Source organism: Podarcis cretensis, assembly GCF_951804945.1.
Source record: "Podarcis cretensis genome assembly, chromosome: 13".
Lineage (NCBI taxonomy): Eukaryota > Metazoa > Chordata > Lepidosauria > Squamata > Lacertidae > Podarcis > Podarcis cretensis.
The window spans coordinates 40,735,113-40,753,572 of record NC_137182.1 but is presented as its reverse complement, the minus strand read 5'-3'; the positions used below and the strand labels follow the sequence as shown (position 1 = coordinate 40,753,572).

The 18,460-nt window shown below is 45.6% G+C and overlaps 2 protein-coding genes across 5 annotated transcripts; one reads left to right on the top strand and one right to left on the bottom strand.

Moving 5' to 3' along the window:
- Positions 1 to 100: 100 nt before the first annotated feature.
- Positions 101 to 8,827, top strand: QPRT (quinolinate phosphoribosyltransferase). 4 transcript variants are annotated; one of them, XM_079951392.1, is made up of 5 exons: positions 101 to 367; positions 2,859 to 2,897; positions 3,591 to 4,147; positions 5,156 to 5,287; positions 6,528 to 8,827. In XM_079951392.1, exons 3-5 carry the CDS (start codon positions 3,596 to 3,598, stop codon positions 6,747 to 6,749), a joined length of 906 nt encoding a protein of 301 aa, XP_079807518.1. In that variant the 5' UTR covers positions 101 to 367; positions 2,859 to 2,897; positions 3,591 to 3,595; the 3' UTR covers positions 6,750 to 8,827. The 4 variants fall into 4 exon arrangements, with proteins under 4 accessions (XP_079807518.1, XP_079807516.1, XP_079807519.1 ...); XM_079951390.1 differs by lacking the exon at positions 101 to 367 and adding an exon at positions 870 to 1,218; XM_079951391.1 differs by lacking the exon at positions 101 to 367 and adding an exon at positions 2,305 to 2,320.
- On the bottom strand, positions 8,695 to 18,193 carry MYL11 (myosin light chain 11). Its single transcript, XM_079951404.1, has 7 exons — positions 18,038 to 18,193; positions 15,627 to 15,722; positions 11,129 to 11,204; positions 10,899 to 11,003; positions 10,740 to 10,818; positions 9,798 to 9,846; positions 8,695 to 9,056 (listed from the first exon to the last, which is right to left on the bottom strand). The coding sequence occupies exons 1-7, from the start codon at positions 18,038 to 18,040 to the stop codon at positions 8,952 to 8,954; spliced, it is 513 nt and encodes a 170-aa protein (XP_079807530.1). The 5' UTR covers positions 18,041 to 18,193; the 3' UTR covers positions 8,695 to 8,951.
- Between the last annotated feature and the right edge of the window lie 267 nt (positions 18,194 to 18,460).

Here is an 18,460-nt window from a genome sequence, read left to right as displayed (position 1 = left end):
AATAATATAAATATAAGAAATATAATAGGTTCAATATTGTGCACGCATACAGGCATATATATGGGAGGAAACTGCGTGAAAGGCGCGGTTTCTTCTCGCAGGGATTCCTCAGTCAGGGAAGATGCAAAAATCCATAAAACTTTCAGCTGGTCCTTTCTTGCGCATTCTCCTCTCAAATCTACGTTTTCATTTTAAGGGTTGTTGCGCTGGCCTTATCCCTAGAAAAATAGAAGTTCCATCAATTTAAGGTGCTTCCAGTTGAGAGGTTTTTTCTGCACAGTTCATGTGAGCTGTCTGGATTTTTACAGGGAGCAGGGATGATGACCAGGGCCGGATTTAGGTTGGATGAGGCCCTAAACTACTGAAGGTAACGGGGCCCTTTATATGCCCAGCTGTCCTTTGTCAACAACAAATTGTCGCTGATTTTTGTGTTGAATATATGCTATATGGTAATTTATGGACCTAATAGGTATCTAAAGCCATTTGCACATAACAAAATATGTATTTTATCATAGTAATTGTTGAACTGAAATACAATTAAGAAGAAAGAGAAATGAGCAAACCAGTGATATTTTAGGGAGCAGGCTAGCAGGCAGGGCCCATTACTTACATCATAGGAGGCTACACAACACAAAACACTGTTGCTATATGTAGGTCTTATTTTATTTGTTTTTTTTATCTTATATTTTGGAAATGTACATCCAGGTTTTTTTCCCCTTTAAGTTTTTTGGGGCCCCGCAATAGAGTGGGGCCCTAAACTATTGCTTGTTTAGCTTATACGTAAATCCAGCATGGATGATGACGATGATGCACCTCTCATCCTGTACGGCTCCCATAACTACCCCTCCCTATTCCGTTTTCTTTTTAACAAATACTGGAAATAGTATTTTAATGAAAAGACCGTCACCATTGTTGCCAGTGGTGCAGATGTTCTGTTGCATTATTTTCCAATACTTCTAAAAGGCTGCTCATGCGATTGCTGATCCTTTGGATGGAGCTTTGCCTACTTTGGCCCTGATACGGTACAGCTGTGCAGGAGAAGTTATTTATACAAGGGAAAAACAAGGGTCCAAAGTGCCAAAAGCAATCATCGTGGTCCTAATCCCACCCCTCATTGTACAGCCTCCCACCCCTCAGGAATTCAGGAAATTTCTCTTGTGCAACCAGTTAGACAAGAGAAAAAGTTGCAGAGAGACGTTCTGGAGCCTGGATAGTCAGGTAAGCAACCAACGTTGCCTCTTTTAAACTAGCTACATCTGGGATGCCCACAGAACTTTAGAGGTGGAAGGGGGAATCCTAGAACTGCCTTGTCTGGTCTAGTTACTGTGGCTTAACAGTTGGTTTTTTTCTTTATTGGTTCACATTTTGTTGGGTTTGGGGAGAAATGTATTGCTTTAATATGTTGCTTTTTTAAAGGCTCCCTTTTTATGCTCTTGGTTTTAAATGCTGGACTCTCACCCTCCCCTTCTCTCTCTCTCTCTCTCTCACTCACTCTCTCACACACACACCTCTAGTACTAATAGCAGGTAAAAGTTAGAATAAATAACTACATCCAGTGCTTTTTTTCTTTAAAAAACGTTTAGGGGCACTCTCATATTCCTACTCATATTGAAATACTGCCCCTCAATGAGGCCAAACTTAGATTCACAAAATATTTAGGGGTATGTGTACCCCTTCATCCTCCCGAAAAAAAGCACTGACCACATCCATTAAAAAATAAGTGAGTCTAATGAGGAAAAGTTGGGTTTTAACCTCTGTTCTGCAGGGCTTTTTGCTTAGGCAGTCCAGTTTTTTTCTCCCCACACTCATCTCTCTCTCTCTCTCACCCACACCCATACCCACACCCACACACCCCTGCCCTAGTACACAGTACTTTTTAGAGGTAACCTCAGCTGGGACTTTGGGCAAAGTGATGCAACCACTTTGAGTGCCTCAAGGCTGTTGTCAGTATTTTGCAGGAAGGATTCACACAACAAATTGACTTTAATAGTAATAAAGAAAAACCTGGGCTGGAAGGTAATGGGGAAATGTGTTGCAAAAAGTAGGCTGAATAAATGATTACTGGAAAGAAATGGAAATACCCTGCAAATAACTTTGGGGTGAATATAGGATGAATGGTCCTTGTCAAAGAACGTCTGCATAGTAAACAAATCAGAACAGATGTTCACAAAAGATTGGCCATAGTTTAACCACTGTGTAAACTTTGTGTGAAGATCAGCAGGAGAGCTGGACTGGTTGTTAAGTAAGAAAGAAGGCAGGCAGGTGGGGGCTGGCAGTGTCCCACTCCCCCTGAAAAACCAGGGCAAATATTGGCGAGCAGGTAAGCCCTGACCCATATAATCAGTCACAAGAAGAAGCTCACACACATCATTTGAATGGCAATTCACATTAACTTTTGGGCAGCTGGCCCCCTCAACTATTCTATTGGGGGACCCCTAGGAGTTGGCTGCTATGAACCAGGGTGAGCCCCACTTCCTTTCCTTTTACTAACAGCATACCATGAGTAAAAAAACAAGGGGGTGAGTATAACAATCCCAAAAAACAGTTCAATGAGAACTGAATATGCTTGGCAGCCTCAGAATGTCGGGAAATTTTTGCAAGTTTGGGAAAGAATGCTGGTTGGGGGGCAGCGCAGAGAATACACTGGCATATCCTGCAAAAGGGTGTTGCTGGCTAGCATCCTGTACAAGAGGACTCTACCCTGAAGGTCCCATTAGCATTTCTTCCCTTTTTTTAACAGGGTTTTTAAATTGAACCCATTATATTTCTATACTAACATAAAAAAATGAAAAGGGGTGGAGAAAATAAAAATTGTCCACTTTACTGATGTGATATTATTGTCTTTTTCTGGTGTAGAGGGGAGAAATTGGGGCGCAGGAGCTGGAGCTAGCTTATAGGTGAGTCCCACTTCAAATAATCTGAAAAGCTCCTATATATAGAAAATGGTCAGCTGTCAGACTATGGCCCCTTTGTCCAAGTACAGAGATGGTCATTTGCAGTCACCAGCAACACAGGGACCCAAACATTATCACATTCCAGATTTCCTGAGTTTTTAGGTAGTCATAGGAAGATAACCTAATTTAGCATCCTTCTCCTCCCACTAGGAAGAGCTGCCATCAGACAAAGGGTAGCAATTCCCACCACTCATTCCTACCCCTAGGTGACACCATTAGTTTATTGGGCTTTGTCTGGTATGCCTTTGTATACTGTATCTCTATGGGGACGTGGGTGGTGCTGTGGGTTAAACCACAGAGCCTAGGACTTACCGATCAAAAGGTCAGCAGTTCAAATCCCTGCAACGGGGTGAGCTCCCGTTGCTCGGCCCCTGCTCCTGCCAACCTAGCAGTTCGAAAGCACGTCAAAGTGCAAGTAGATAAATAGGTACCGCTCCGGCGGGAAGGTAAACGGCGTTTCCGTGTGCTGCTCTGGTTCGCCAGAAGCGACTGAGTCATGCTGGCCACATGACCCGGAAGCTGTACGCCAGCTCCCTCGGCCAATAAAGCAAGATGAACGCCACAACCCCAGAATCAGTCACGACTGGACCTAATGGTCAGGGGTCCCTTTACCTTTTTATGGTTTCCTCTTCCTAGTCTTCATGGCCTCCCAGCCAAATCTTTCACACCTTCTGCCCGCTGCCCGTTTGCGTCAACTGGCCTGTGACTGGCTGCAGGAAGACGCTCCTGCCTTCGACTACGGTGGCTATGCTGTCGGTGACCATCAGGAATGTGCCGTGCTCCTCTGCAAGTCTCCAGGAGTCTTAGCTGGCTTCCCTTTCTTTGAGGCCATCTTTGCTGAAGTTGGCTGCTCTGTGGAGTGGCTCCAGTCGGAGGGAGCATGGGCAGAACCAATCAGCCGGGTGGCGGAAGTGCGTGGGCCAGCCAAAGATATCTTGCTGGGCGAACGGGTGGCTTTGAACTGTATCGGGCGATGCAGTGGTATTGCTACGTCAGCAGCAAAAGCGTGTCAAGCAGCGCGGGAATCTGGCTGGCATGGAGAGGTGGCTGGGACAAGGAAGACCACACCAGGCTTCCGCCTGCCAGAGAAGTATGCTCTCCTGGTGGGAGGGGCTTCTTGCCACCGCTACGATCTGGGGAGCCTCATCATGTTGAAAGACAACCATGTGTGGGCATCCGGCGGCATCACACAGGTGGGTGTTGCTTTGCCAGTCTCCTTCCCTCCATCACCCTGTGACACATATGGCGGTAGAACAAGGCCACATCTGAACCTTGCATCATAAGAAACATGGATTGCGCCAAAGACTCATGGGAACTGTGGTTTGCTAAAGGCACCAAGAGTTGTTGTTAGCAAACGATTCCCCTCACTAGGGCTGGGCGATACCTGGTTTTCAAGATCGCAGTAGAGCACCAGCTAAACATCACAAAATATACCAATATATCACGATATCTGAAATAAGCAGTTCCTGTCCCTCTGTGGTGAGTTCTGGCACCTCTTTGGGGGCAGCAGGGAATCTGGGCAGAGTGGCGGCATTGATGCACAATTTTGTCAATGCACAATTTTGGCGCTCCCTTAAAAAAAGCTCAACCACTTGTCCCTCTCAAAAAGGTGGGAGTTCCTGCACCTATTTTTCTAGGGGGGGAAAGCACTGGAAACAAGGATGGAGTTAAGTAGAGGCACTGGCTGGCTTCACGGTTTTCCCCCACATTGTGATTTATGCATAGCACACAAACATCTTAATTTGTGATCTATTTATTGCCAAGTCAAAAATTATGAAACTGAGAGCATGATATGGACTTCAAACCGGTTTTGGACGATATATCGCCAAGCTCTACCCCTCACAGGGTAACAATTCCCAGGGTGGTTTAACTATCAATCCCTCTTCCTGGGGAACTCTGGGAATTGTAGTCGTGTGAGGGCAGTACAGGTCTTCTAACAATTCTTCTTAGGATGCTTAAAGTGACAAATGCTGCTTTAAATATACAGTACAGAAGAGGCTAAAGTCTCGCTGTTACGTTAGAAGTGAATAAGTGGGATTCTTCAAATTGTTTTTATTACATTTTGAGCTCTACAATAACCAGGAATAGGTTTTTTTTAAAAAAAACCAAACCAAACCAAAAACCCTAAACCTTACCTTTTCTGCACTGTGCATTAGCTTGCTTCATACCTGTTTTTTAAATGTTACCATACCATCCCACAGGCTATCCGGAGTGCCCGGCGCGTCGGAGGCTTTGCCCTGAAGGTAGAAGTTGAGTGCCGTTCGTTGGAAGAGGCTCTTGAGGCAGGAGAATGTGGAGCAGATATTATCATGTTGGATAACTTTGCTCCGCAGGTATACTTGGCTGGGCCAAGATGGGGACAGGTGCTGAAGCTGAAATTGCTGTCTCTGTCTTTTTATTGCTTTGTAAACGGCTTGACTTTTGAATTTTTGGAACTATGAAGTGAAAGCACCACAATCTTTAAAGGTGCTGTCAAACAGTGTTGTGTTAATGGCATCCAGTCCCTTCAGGAATTGATGCATTTTGATTTTTACTGCTGTGGTCCCCCATTCCTCATCTGACTCCAGCATGGATTTGTGCCTCCAACTCACTCAGCCTTGGGCAGGCTTTAATGTTTGTTAAAAAAACCCACAACTCAACCACCCCAAGCACTGTGTTTTTGTACTGTGTAGCTACTGTGTAGTACAAAAGTAAAATTGACATTAGTTGCCCTGCTGACTTTTCCCAATGGCTCTACCCACCAACTCGTGGCCCTTGAAAGTTGCCTAAGAAGGCAATGTGGCCCTCTGGGTGAGAACTATGCACCAGTTTCAACAGCAACTATCCCTCAAAGGCAATCTGAGAATTAGGCCTCAGTTGTGACACCGAAGGCTTACCCACACCTACCTTTCCTCCGCTCTTTCCAGAGATGGTACATGCTTTAAACCTCCAAGCACCCTTTCTTTCTGCATTCCCCTAAAAAACCCACCCTTTAATAATAATAATAATAATAATAATAATAATAATAATAATAATAATTTATTTATACCCCGCCCATCTGGCTGGGTCCCCCGAGCCACTCTGGGCGGCTTCCAACAAAACACTAAAATACAATAACATATTAAACATTAAAAGCTTCCCTAAACAGGGCTGCCTTTAGATGTCTTCTAAAAGTTTGGTAGTTATTTTTCTCTTTGACATCTGGTGGGAGGGAGTTCCACAGGGAGGGCGCCACTACTGAGAAGGCCCTCTGCCTGGTTCCCTGTAACTTGGCTTCTCGCAGCAAGGGAACCACCAGAAGGCCCTCAGCGCTAGGCCTCAGTGTCTGGGCAGAATGATTTAAAGCTGAATCGGAGCAGACCCAAATTGATTGTTGCTCCAATTGAGCACTAAAGAGCAGGTTTCTGTGGGGAAAGCTGAGGGGCAAAAAAACAAAAAACAAATCCATCCCACCATGCTCGGGCATGGAGCTTGAAACATGCACCTGTGCCTGGAAAGAGCGAGGCAACAAAGTGTGAATAAGCCCTGAGATTTTTGAGTGGACTCTGCCTCTGTTCCCGTTAACCTCCACTCCCCAATTCTCCTCCTACACAGGACCTGCATCCCACTGCCAGTACAGTGAAGGCTTCTTTCCCTCATGCGACAGTGGAAGCCAGCGGGGGGATCACTGAGGATAACGTGGCCCAGTTTGTGGGGCCCAACATTGACGTGGTCTCCCTCGGTTGCCTCACCCAGTCAGCAAGAGCTGTGGATTTCTCTCTCAAGATCTGCCGGGATCCGGCCTCCAAGCCGCCACTGCGGAATTTTGTCTTCTGAGTCCTTAGGATGGGAGACCCAGACAAGCAGCCTCGCCAGGTGGCAGGAGGTTTGGTTTGGTGGGGATGTGGTAGAGGGTGGGTAGCACCAATTCTGTACAGTGGTACCTCAGGTTAAGAACTTAATTCATTCTGGAGGTCCGTTCTTAACCTGAAACTGTTCTTAACCTGAAGCACCACTTTAGCTAATGGGGCCTCCTGCTGCCACTGCGCTGCCGAAGCACGATTTCTGTTCTAATCCTGAAGCAAAGTTCTTAACCCGAGGTAATATTTCTGGGTTAGCAGAGTCTGTAACCTGAAGCGTATGTAACCCGAGGTACCACTGCACAAGGTTTGCCAGCTACAAACCTGTGCCATATTTGCACTTTTGGAAGGTCCAAAATTACAGGCACAGGGTGTTTTGTTCCAATGTGTCAAGCACAGTGGCTGCATCTGCTCTTGCAGAAGGATCCCAGGAGGTGATCTCTAGGAGTTCTGCTGTGACACTCCCTAAAAAAAAATGGGTGAGATCTTTTCCTGTTGTGTTTGCTCAGCTCTTGCTGCAGGCCGTTTTGGTAAGCTAGCAAGCAAACACTCATCTTTTTTTAAAGCCAGGGTGTGGAAGCCTGAGGCCTTCCAGGTGACCTTAGAACTCCAACTCCCATCACCCCTGATCATTTGCCATACTGGCTGGGGTTGATGGGATTTGGAGTCCAAGAACAGCTGCAGGGCCACAGGTTCCCCAACACCTTCAATATTTCGGTTCCTTGAATGTCTTCAGGATGCTTCCGCCCCTGCAAGCAGCACAACATCTATTGCAATAGACCATTCCCCCCTCCAAACTCTCTGCCTCTTGAGTCGAAGTAAACGTATCTGAATGACTTTTAGTTGGTTTAATCAATGGATTTAAATTTGTCTATGGGTGAAAGCAATTGCCCTGAAGCAAGAAGCAGACCTTTATTGGCTTAAAATCCTTTGTGCGTGGATTCGTGTAGTGTAGCTACGGATGGACTTCTCCTTCCCCCACCCTCTTAGCTAAGGAGGAAAGTTCAATTTTAAGGCAATGCTGGCCACCTGCAGTTTTTATACATTAAGAGATGAGGAAATGGCAGTTGTATCTGTTGGATGCCTTCTCTTCCCTTGAGGCCTTGATTCAACTTGACACCTGCACAGCCCCTCCCCAACCAAAAAGCCTCGTTTGAATAGCTGCTGCCTCTTCCCTCATTCCATCTTTTAAGATTCTTCCCAGAGGCAGGCAGCAGGGCTGCGCCCAGCCTCCCTTGCTTAGCTTACTCCATGAGCCCCAAAGAGTTCTAAGAAACTCAAAAGCTTCCTCTTTGCTTTGTGACATGTTGCTTGACCTAATCATTGTAACCCTCTGCCCCCCTGGTATGGATTCTAGAAAGTATTAAAAAAAGATATTGGGCAGCATTCAGCTGAGTGTTGCTCATAATAGACAGCCTCTGAAATTTACAAGCCAGAGGCAGCAATATTCATCGCATTTACCCAGGAATTGGCCCCACTAAATTCAGTAGGACTTACTTCTGAGTAGACCGGGTTAGGAGTTCACTGTTCGCTATGTTCATTAAGTCCAGTGGATCTGCTATGAGTAAAATGTCATTGAATACCACCCATTGTATTTATATCTGCTGCTCAATTAATTAAGTGGATTTTATTGATTTAGGCCTAATCTCTTATTTTTCATCAAACTTGTTATATAATGTCCACCACTCCTGTTTTTATATTGTGATGGCTTATGGTTAATGCAATAAATATGGAACACATACTTAATGATTTACTTTTTTTAGTGTGTTAATCTAATGGACTGACTAAACCCAGCATCCCTAACATGAGCAGAAATATAAATTGGTTTTAAAAAAAAGAAGAAGATGTACCCACTGCATGAATCCATTCCAGGAGTATTTGAAGTTCAAACTGAGAGAAGTCAAAGAGACTGTAACCACAGGGGCGTTAGAAACAGAGGTGTCCTTTATTAAGACATTTTACGGAGGAAGGTCCCGGTTAGGTTAAGACAAGTTGAAGTGGGCACGGCTTTGGCTTTGGGGGGTATGGTTTTCCTCCCCAGATAATAATACTAATAAATAACAGGTTTGACGTGTGTATTGCTGGGTTACAAAAGTGTGTGGATCATCTGGGACCAGTGTAAGGTAAAGGGGTTGTTGGGTGGATTCCCCCCACAAAGCAAGGGTGGGAAAACCAGGGCTTATTCCCCTTCCTTGTCCTCTCCGTGTGTGATGACGTAGCAAATGTTCTTGTAGTCAACGTTGCCAGCTACATCTGGAGGGAAGGCGTGCCACATGTTCTTGATCTGAAAGAGGCAGAGAGGCCAAAATGAGAAGTTGCCCGATTCCTGATTCGGTTTCCCTTCCCAGGAAGCTAAAAAAAGGTATACTCCCAAGTCAGTAAATGCACTGGTGTTATTTTCAATACAGATGTCTGAAACGTTGGAGGGGGAGGGTGGTCATTCAGAAGCAGAGAAGCTGCTTGATGTCAATAACAGATTTGCGATTTTACAAAGTTTTCTGCAGAACTGCAATGGCTGCTTCCATTTCCCCTCTGCCAACCTCACCACCTCACTCTCAACTTAGTTCTGTCCTGCAATGGAATTGTAGCATTTAAAGCATTGAATCACAGCACAGGCACACTGTTCTGTCCTAGGAGAGCCAGCATTTAACATTCCATTGGCTGAGTATTTCCCTTCCTATCCAGGTGAACATAAAGGCCACGACCCTAAATCCAGAAAGGACAGATCAACAGGAGTCAAGGGCAAGTCTATATAAAAGCTGCACTTTCTGGCTAGGCGGTGTGTGGATGTGGGCTGTGAGATTATTTTTCAGTGACAGGAAAACTCACTGCAAATTCTCAGTGCCTTGATGTATTAAGCATTAGCTTGGCAGATGAGTGGAGTGCGCAGAAGTGTACCCTTTCGTGTTTTGGGGGAAAGAGTAGCTCACAGGTGAAGAAAAATGGGTATGAAGAGGACAAAGGGGGAGCATAAAGGTGAGAAAAAGGACTGGATGTTCTGCATGATGCAGGAAAGTTCTCTTACCTCTTCTGGGGTGAACCGGTCGCACTGAGTGGTCAGGAGTTCTTCCAAGCTGCAAACAAGCAAAGAGAGTAAGATGTTTGAGAGGGATCCCAGGTAAGTGTGAGTCCTTTTTTAGATGGTCTTCAAGAGCTCCAGCCTCTTATTATGGAGAAGATCTGCTCCCCAGTCCCCTCCCAATTTCACATAAGCTGAAAGCCCTCCCTGGTGGAAATATTTTTGCTTGGAAGAATGCTTTGTTCCACACACACACATACATAGGCAAAAGGCAACTGTTTCATAGGCAACAGAACCCTACATTTGAATTCCATCATTGGAAGAACTTTAACCCTACAACAGCCTGCATTAAAAATTGCTATAACTCTTCCCAGGGCACTGTCATTTTATGAAAAAGGCCATGAAGCACTAAGAAAAATCTCAAAGTCATCAGCAACGGTAGTTTGGTGAGGGTTCTGAATCCTCACAGCCCTTACAGCTGCCAGAATGATTTCTGAAAGGAAGTCATGACAATTAAACTAGTGTAAAATGAATTATATAAGTTTGTAGGATAGACAGAGCCAATGTATCATCATCATCTGAGACGCAGCAGGATGGTTCAGACATAACAGCCTATACATGATTCAGCTGTCAGGTCCAAGTCCCAAGAGTGCATACTTCTTCCTCTCCAACCACAATTTGCTTTCAAATCTGAACAGACAAACTATGGTTTGCATTTGCCTTCTAAACCACAATTGGAAATCTACTTCAGAATGTGGTTTCTAATTTGTTTGGAGGGCAAACACAAAACTTAAGCAAACTGCGGTTTGTTTGATCAGGTGAGTTGGGAAGGAAATGTGAGTGTGTTGGGGAGCACATGAACCCAGTGACAGCCAAGCAATGGTTTGGTGTCACATGTTAACCAGTGCAGCACATTTAAGGAAAGTGGTTTGCGGGGCAGATACTCACAACTGCTTCTTGACAGTGCCCTTGCCCTCAGGGTCCAGGATTTTGAAGGCGCCAATGATTACGTCCTCGGGATCAGCACCTGGTGGGAGAAGAGGAGTGACAGTGAGATCTTGACATCAAGTAGAGAAGAAGGAGAGATAGAACAGGGAAATAACTTACCCTTCAGCTTCTCACCAAACATGGTGAGGAAGACAGTGAAGTTGATGGGGCCGCTGGCCTCCTTGATCATGGCATCCAGCTCCTCATTCTTCACATTCAGGCGCCCTGCAGAGATGGGAAGGGCAGGATTATCAGCTGGGGGTGGCTTTTGAGAGTTCCATCAACGGCCATGCTTTGCTTTCCTTCCTGCCCACCCTGCCACGCTCTTTCAAGACTCCCTTTTTTCTTACCCATAGCAGCGAATGTATCTCTCAGGTCTTCCTTGTCAATGATGCCATCTCTGTTCTGGTCAATGACAGTGAAGGCCTAGAAAGTGAGAGAGAAGCAAACATTGTGGGATTGCAGGCAAGTCACCTCCAGCATTCCACCCTACCTCCCGACAAAAATGAATGTAAGATTTGTAGGGTAACTCTCCTTTGTAACAACTGTTGGATCTCGAATCTGTCCGCTCTCAGAAGGATTTCTAGAATGCGCGAACACACAGATCTGCACTGAAATTTCCAGTTCCAAAACTATATATAATACATACATGTAACTCAGCTTTAATTTAAATGGTGATATTTTGCTGGTCCTCTAAAGACCTGTTTGCACATTCATGTTCAGCGCTTGATTCTTGCTACCTCAACTGACAGTTAAGCAGTTCTGAATAAAACACTACAGTTCAACCACCAGAGAAGAAAATGTGATACCACCTCAGAACCCGAAACACAAAACTTTTCAGGGAGTCGATTCGTAACACTCAGCTGCCAGTGACTATGTCACAAGACATGAACTTGTTTGTGTGACTGGGTTATAAGTTCATCAGTGGATGTGAGTGCAGTAGTTTTTACTGGAAACACAGATTGCTTTGTTGCTACACAATACCTATCCATTAGCAAGAGGGAGATGGCACACACTCATGCCTGTGTTGACAGTACACATTTCAAGACCTTGGTTTCATCATGTAAATGTCCATGACAAGGTGAACATACACCAGCCTTGAATGAACTTCCTTTGAAGGTTAATTTTGACTTCTGGGAAGAATATTAAAAGGAGTGTTCTGACTTATGATTTTTGCTTGAATCCAAAGTTGTGGCTATGGGATAAACAAGACCCTCTTGGAGTGTCAATGCTGTGAACCTCTCCATCGTAGGCTCAGGTTGTAAAGGTAAAGGTAAAGGTACCCCTGCCCGTACGGGCCAGTCTTGACAGACTCTGGGGTTGTGCGCCCATCTCACTTAAGAGGCCAGGGGCCAGCGCTGTCCGGAGACACTTCCGGGTCACGTGGCCAGCGTGACATCGCTGCTCTGGCGAGCCAGAGCCACACACGGAAACGCCGTTTACCTTCCCGCTGGTAAGCGGTCCCTATTTATCTACTTGCACCCGGAGGTGCTTTCGAACTGCTAGGTTGGCAGGCGCTGGGACCGAGCAGCGGGAGCGCACCCCGCCGCAGGGATTCGAACCGCCGACGATTCGATCGGCAAGTCCTAGGCGCTGAGGCTTTAACCCACAGCGCCACCTGCGTCCCAGAGGCTCAGGTTGTACATATGTGTAAATAAACCATAAATCCTAAAGACACCACCATCTCCGCTGTGCCGCATTTCCAAAAGGAAACCTGAACCCTGGGTGAGCTGTCTGGAACCCCTGGAATCTCACACTGCTCTGAGATTGGGGTGGCGTCTAATAAAACGTTGGCTGTGGCTGATGTGAATTGTACACCATAGCCTATGGAGAGTACAAGGCTGCTGGCCAACAGAACGGAATCAGTTTGTGGCTTCTAACTATCGAAAAAGCTGCTGCAACGCAAGGGAGAATCAAACCCAGTCTTTATTGTTACAATCAATGGCCAGCATTGTTCAAAGAAGAATGAAACATTAACCTGGGGTCATCAAGCATTGGGCAAAAAACTGTAGTTATAGCCGCCCACTATATAATTTACTCAAGGAGGTTGCCAGACGTCTTATCTCTGGAATTTTAATGAGCTGACAGGACAGTTAAAGTTAAAGGAGTTCCAGAAAACGTGACCCAGGTTGGACCCCAAATCCCTTCACCCTCTTCCAGTCTTCTTCTATTGATGCTTATATCTAGCAATGCATTGTGGGATTGGAGAAAGACCAGCTTCCAGCACAGCACGATCCCTGTTGGGCCTCTCCTCCCCCTCCTCACTTCTCTGCAGCTGTGCCCTAGAGACACCTGTCACTTGATACCCCTCCGATCTCTACCAGGAATGGGAACAATCTTCTTCTGTCTCATATTAAACCCAGGGCCCCTCCCTAAGGGGACAGATGGAACATTCCAGAGGAGCTGTTGATGAGATCTCCGGAGGATAGCGGGGAGGGGAGGGGAGCTCACTCCTTCCTTTGCTCAGTCACTATTATCCTTTGGGGCTGTGTGGCGTGTCTCTTTCCTGTAAAAAAAACATGGAACAACCCCCACGCCACCCAAGCTACAGTGAATGCAGAATGGAGAGGCAGAGGAGCTCCCAACACTCTCTTAATTTTAAAGGCAATAATTACAATTGTGTGGTGGTAGTAATTGCCTCATCTCAGCACCTCAGCTTTGTCACTTGAGTCCTGGGGTGAACAATCTTTTTGTATAAAAGCTGAACATGCAGTCCTCCAAAATGGTACTCACTGAGGGGAGAAACCCTTAGCTACTCTTGGGCAGGTGTGGAGAGAGACCACGCAGCTGCCACTGCCAAGGAACAATGGAACCCAAAAAATACACCATAGCATAAGGCTGGATATATAATTTTCCCTTATAGCAAGTCAGGGCATTGAGCCACCTTAGCCAGGAGTTGCTGTTCCAACTGGAGGCGTTTCCAGACAACCTGTTTATTGAGCATTCACCCCTAATTTGTTTACAGGGAGATTAGACAAAGCCGGCTATTCAAGAAGCATTTGTTCTGAATTGTTTGCGGGGAAGTTAGAGGACGGTGAGCTGAAGCAAATGTCACCTCATACTTTCCAGTCCAGTCTCCCATCACAGTCGCAGGGTTGTGTTGAGGATAAACTGGGAGATGGAGGCGGGTTGGGGAACAGCCATTATTGCTACCCCAAGCTGCTTAGAGGGAGGTAGTCTAAAAAGGTCATCGACAATAAATTGCCCGGCGCCAAGGATCAGTTCTTTTCACCAAATGTATTGATTGAAAGTGGGTTGTCATCAAAAAAGTAAAAAAGCTGAAAATGTTCATTGACCAGGACGGAGGGAAGAGAAAGGAACAAGACTGATGGAACTGCCCAGACAGCTGGAATGATAATTATTTTCCTGTTGTTCTTTTGATTTCTTTTCTCCAAATGTGAGATCTAGATGAAGGGTTTTCAGCCTTTGCAACACCGGCCCAATTTTTGCTTTCGTTGAGTCTGGAGCCCCACAGCTCCTCTTTCAGGCCAGTCACCCAGAATCCATCTCCAAAGATTTCCTTGTAAGGAGCTGCCTCCTGCTTCTCTGTCCAAGCGCAGATGTCACCTACCTTCTTGGTCCTCCCTCACCCAAAATAGACACTGCTGCGTCTCAAGGGTCTCAGAAAGGAAACACCGCCATTCTTGGGGTGGGGTGTTGAGGGGCAGCAGCGACGGCTGTGAAAGGGCAAGGGAGATCCTCTTCAAAATGGAGGGGAAGAATCTCATGCATGGGGGAGGGCGAGCTTCACATGGAAAGCTCTCGCCACAACCACCACACCAGCTTCCCAAGTGGAATGAACCTGGCTGGCTACTAGGAGACAGAGGGCTACTTAAATGGTGTGTAGAGGGAGAGGGATAGATCCACCTAAAAAAGGGAGGTGTTGAACACCTTCCAAGGCTGCAACCCTGCGCATGCTTACTTGCTCGCTGTGCAAAGTGGGGTTTCCTTGTGAATAAACATGCCTACGGTTGTACTGCACAACTAACTAGGTGGTGTTTGATAGTTTCAGCTCCTCTGAGGTTCTGTATCCTATAGACACAAAGGAACTTGCTTAGGATAACTTGGCCAAATTATAGCACCCATGGATTCCTTCTCCCGTTCTCTCTCCTTCAGGAAACCCTCTAGAACTTGTAGATGTCCACCGTTCTCAACATCTGATGAATCCTGAACAGTGAAAGGGCTAAAGCGAAGCTTGAGAAGTGAAATTAGTGAGGTCTGGGACTCCATGTGTGAAACTGGGTGGACAGAAGCTGCTCCATTTTAAAAGGTTTGATTCTATCCAATCTATCTGCCCCAGATGTGTTACTTTTAAATAATCCACAGATGAAAATTCCAGACTCTGTAGATTTCTTACGGTCAGAACACCCTTCCGCATAGCTTACTTAGGTCCTCAAAATTAAATTTCTATCCTGTTCCAAGGAGGTGATCTATAGATTTGAGTCTGTTATTATGAGGATTATTAATAACTTCTGCATCCTTCTGATTTCTGGACAAGACTTACATGCCTACAATAAAGCAGCTTCTCTCCAAACACTGAGTCTGTAATCGCGCTTTACCTTGGAGTTCAGTCCCATTAAACTCTATAGGACTTACTTCTGAGTAGATATATATAGGACTGCACAGTAGCTGCGTACACACCATACATTTAAAGCACATTTAAAGCATGCCCCACCCATTGAATCCTGGGAACTATAGTCACCTTCATTTCTAGTACTTTGAAAAAAAACATCCTTTCTGTCAATGACTTTCTCAAACATCTTCAATGAATAGTTCCAGGTAAGCTTTAAGAGCACCATACATTACATTTCCCATTTTCTCCTCCTCCATCTCTTCTTAGTTTCTTACCTCTTTGAACTCCTGGATTTGTGTTTGGTCAAACATGGAGAATACATTGGAGCTACCTCCTTCGGCTGCTGCCCTTCTCTTTGCCTTCTTGGGTGCCTGTAATGGGTTAAAATGGGAAATCAGACCACTGTGTACATTACCACCCGAAATGCTTATTAAGGATGGGGGACAGAGACCACACTTTCTGCAGGTTTCTAGAGTGTGAAATGTTGTGAGCTTGCTGAACATAGTTAAGCGGGTGGGGAGGGAAATGAAATAATTTTATACATTTCTGTCCCGGGTAGGAGGGAAATGTCTGGAAGCAGTTTCTGCTCATTTTTAAATAACTTTTTTATTACGGGGGGAGGGGGTTAAGTTATTTTTTCAGTTTCAAATCAGGATGTTACCAAACTTTCCACAGACACAGGGAGCAGGATGAAGGTTCAGGAGATTCCAAAATGCTTGGTTATGGTAGCAAAGGTTTTAAAAACCTTTTAAAAAGATCCTTTGACGAACAAACTCAGAACTTTAGTTCAGAAACGGCAGGAACAACAAATGCTGCGTTGAGGAGCTGTTATATATCATATTCAAGGTATTTCCTCAAAATCTTCAATGTATTAGTCTGAGATACGTTTGTGAGAGTGAGTGACAGAGAGAGAGATGTGTTCAGCAAATGTAAACTAGTCTTGTGTGTCCTGCAGAAATTGCCTACATATTCTAGCTTCCAAAAATGCTTATAGGTTTTGACGACTAAATAAATGAACGCTGATGAGGTTCTGGAAGTTTCCGCAGATGAGGGAGAAACCGCAAAGGCCCCAATGAAAGAGGGTTCCAGTTATTGGAATTTATCAAAGTTCACAAACTAGGCCTCCTCCTTGGAGGTTGGCTTGGAGCATGAGGTTAAATGGAGCTCTAAGGAGTGTTGGCAAGGCGTACACAATTCCTTCTGAACCCTCCTGCAGTATATTGGTCTGGCTGATCGGACATGAACAGGGTGCACTTTGGCCTCATAAGAGATAGAAGGCAGCAAAGGAGTTTGAGCAATAGCTGAGCTGGGTGGCAGGGTTGAGGTTTACCTAGGTAAGCGTATATGTCAAAGGATTCGGGAAATCTCTCTAACATACCACAGAAGATGGAGCTGATACACACACACACACACACACACACACAGACAATTAAGTTGTATCTCTTTGACTGCCACCCTATATACAATTACTTGGGTGTAAGCCCCACTGAAATCACTGGGGCTTACTTCTGAGGAGTTATACAGAGGATTTCCCAGCAAGTACCAACAGATGAGCCACTGATGGATTGAACAGCCAAGGGCAGCAATGGGTTATTTTTGCCTGCAATGTGTGTGACAAGTTGCTTGGCTCGCTTGCCTGAGCAATCTGGAGTGATTGCTTCCTAAGCAGGTTTTGTAGTACACTGGCTCTCTTGCGCTAGTGGCAGCCTGTGACTTGGATCTCAAAATATGAGGGTGTGTGTGTATGTGTATTGGTGAAGTGACAAACCACACAAGAGACTCTGAGGGCAAAAAGAAGAAAAAACATACTCCTTGTGCTTCTTTGTTCCAAAAACAAAATTGTTCCACAGTATCCCTTGATTCCAGCTCCTTTGCTTTGGATTTTGTGGCGCCGCCAGGAATATGACTCCTGAAGCTTTTGTCTGCTCAGCAACCGCTCAGCTGCCCTTTACACACACACACGCACACACTCAATTCAATATGGGGTCCCACTAATTCCCAGCTGAGTTAACTGTTCTACTGCATTATTCAAGAAAAAAGAGCATGATATGGCTATTCAGGGCCTGAAAGGATTCCCTGGTGAATTTTAAGGTGCATAGCTCAGCGAAGGAAATAGGATCTTAAGGAAGGCTAGCTAGAAAGCAAGGAAGGATGTGTAATAATCCTATTTAACATGACATTCTGCATGCGGTTTAGGCTTCATCTTTCCCTTCCCCTCGTCAAAAGCTGTTCTTCCCAGCTGCTATCTGGCATCCCACCTCATTCAACTACCCCCAATCTCTCCTCAATTGCTCCGAGGTATTCCCTGAACACACACATCTCTTCTGCACAGACAATAAAATGTTTAAGTGGAAAGAAACTGAAACGGAGAGGTGAGACAGAGATAGAGAGTAGTGGAGAAACTGATGAAAGGAGAAATAGGTAAGAGAAAGACCTGCATAGCACCGTTTTGGCAATGAAATGAAATTTTAGAAAATTGGTAAGGGGATTCCTCTGTCCCCCACTCTCCAACACCCAACCTCTTGGGTGTTCAATTATGTATTTCATCTAAATAACCTGAATGGTCTCCTAGTCTTCCCCTCCTATTTGAAAGAAAAGAGCTGCAGATTGATCAACCAACGTTCCATTTTCTTTCCACTTTGTACATTTCCACTAGATTGAACCAGGGCACCTGCACCCCACTTACCATTTTGGTTTCTCAGCGGACAGGCAGGCGGGCAAACAGCAGCTGTGGGTGCGGTGGGGATGTCCCAAGGGCCTGAAGGATGAGCAGCCTAGACACAGGCTGCGAATTCCCCTGGGGTTATATAGACTCCCCTGGCGGGAGGCGGGGCAGCTAACTATAGCCACATCTTCAAGTTTGGCTCCAGGACTGGGGGTGGGGTGGGGGTAACCAAAGTCCAGAAATAGACTCCAGAGGAACGCAAACGGGCCAACTCCTTTCTTGGAGAAGGGAAAAAGCATACTGGGTTTTGGGCAGTTCCTGCCCCAGAAATCTTGCTATCACAGGGGTTCCTGGTAGTACCCCACCTTCTCCCAGAGTAGGTCCTGAGTCTACCCAGTTTGGTGTCAGGGTGAACCTCTGGCTCTGGCTTAGGGCTCCACTGAT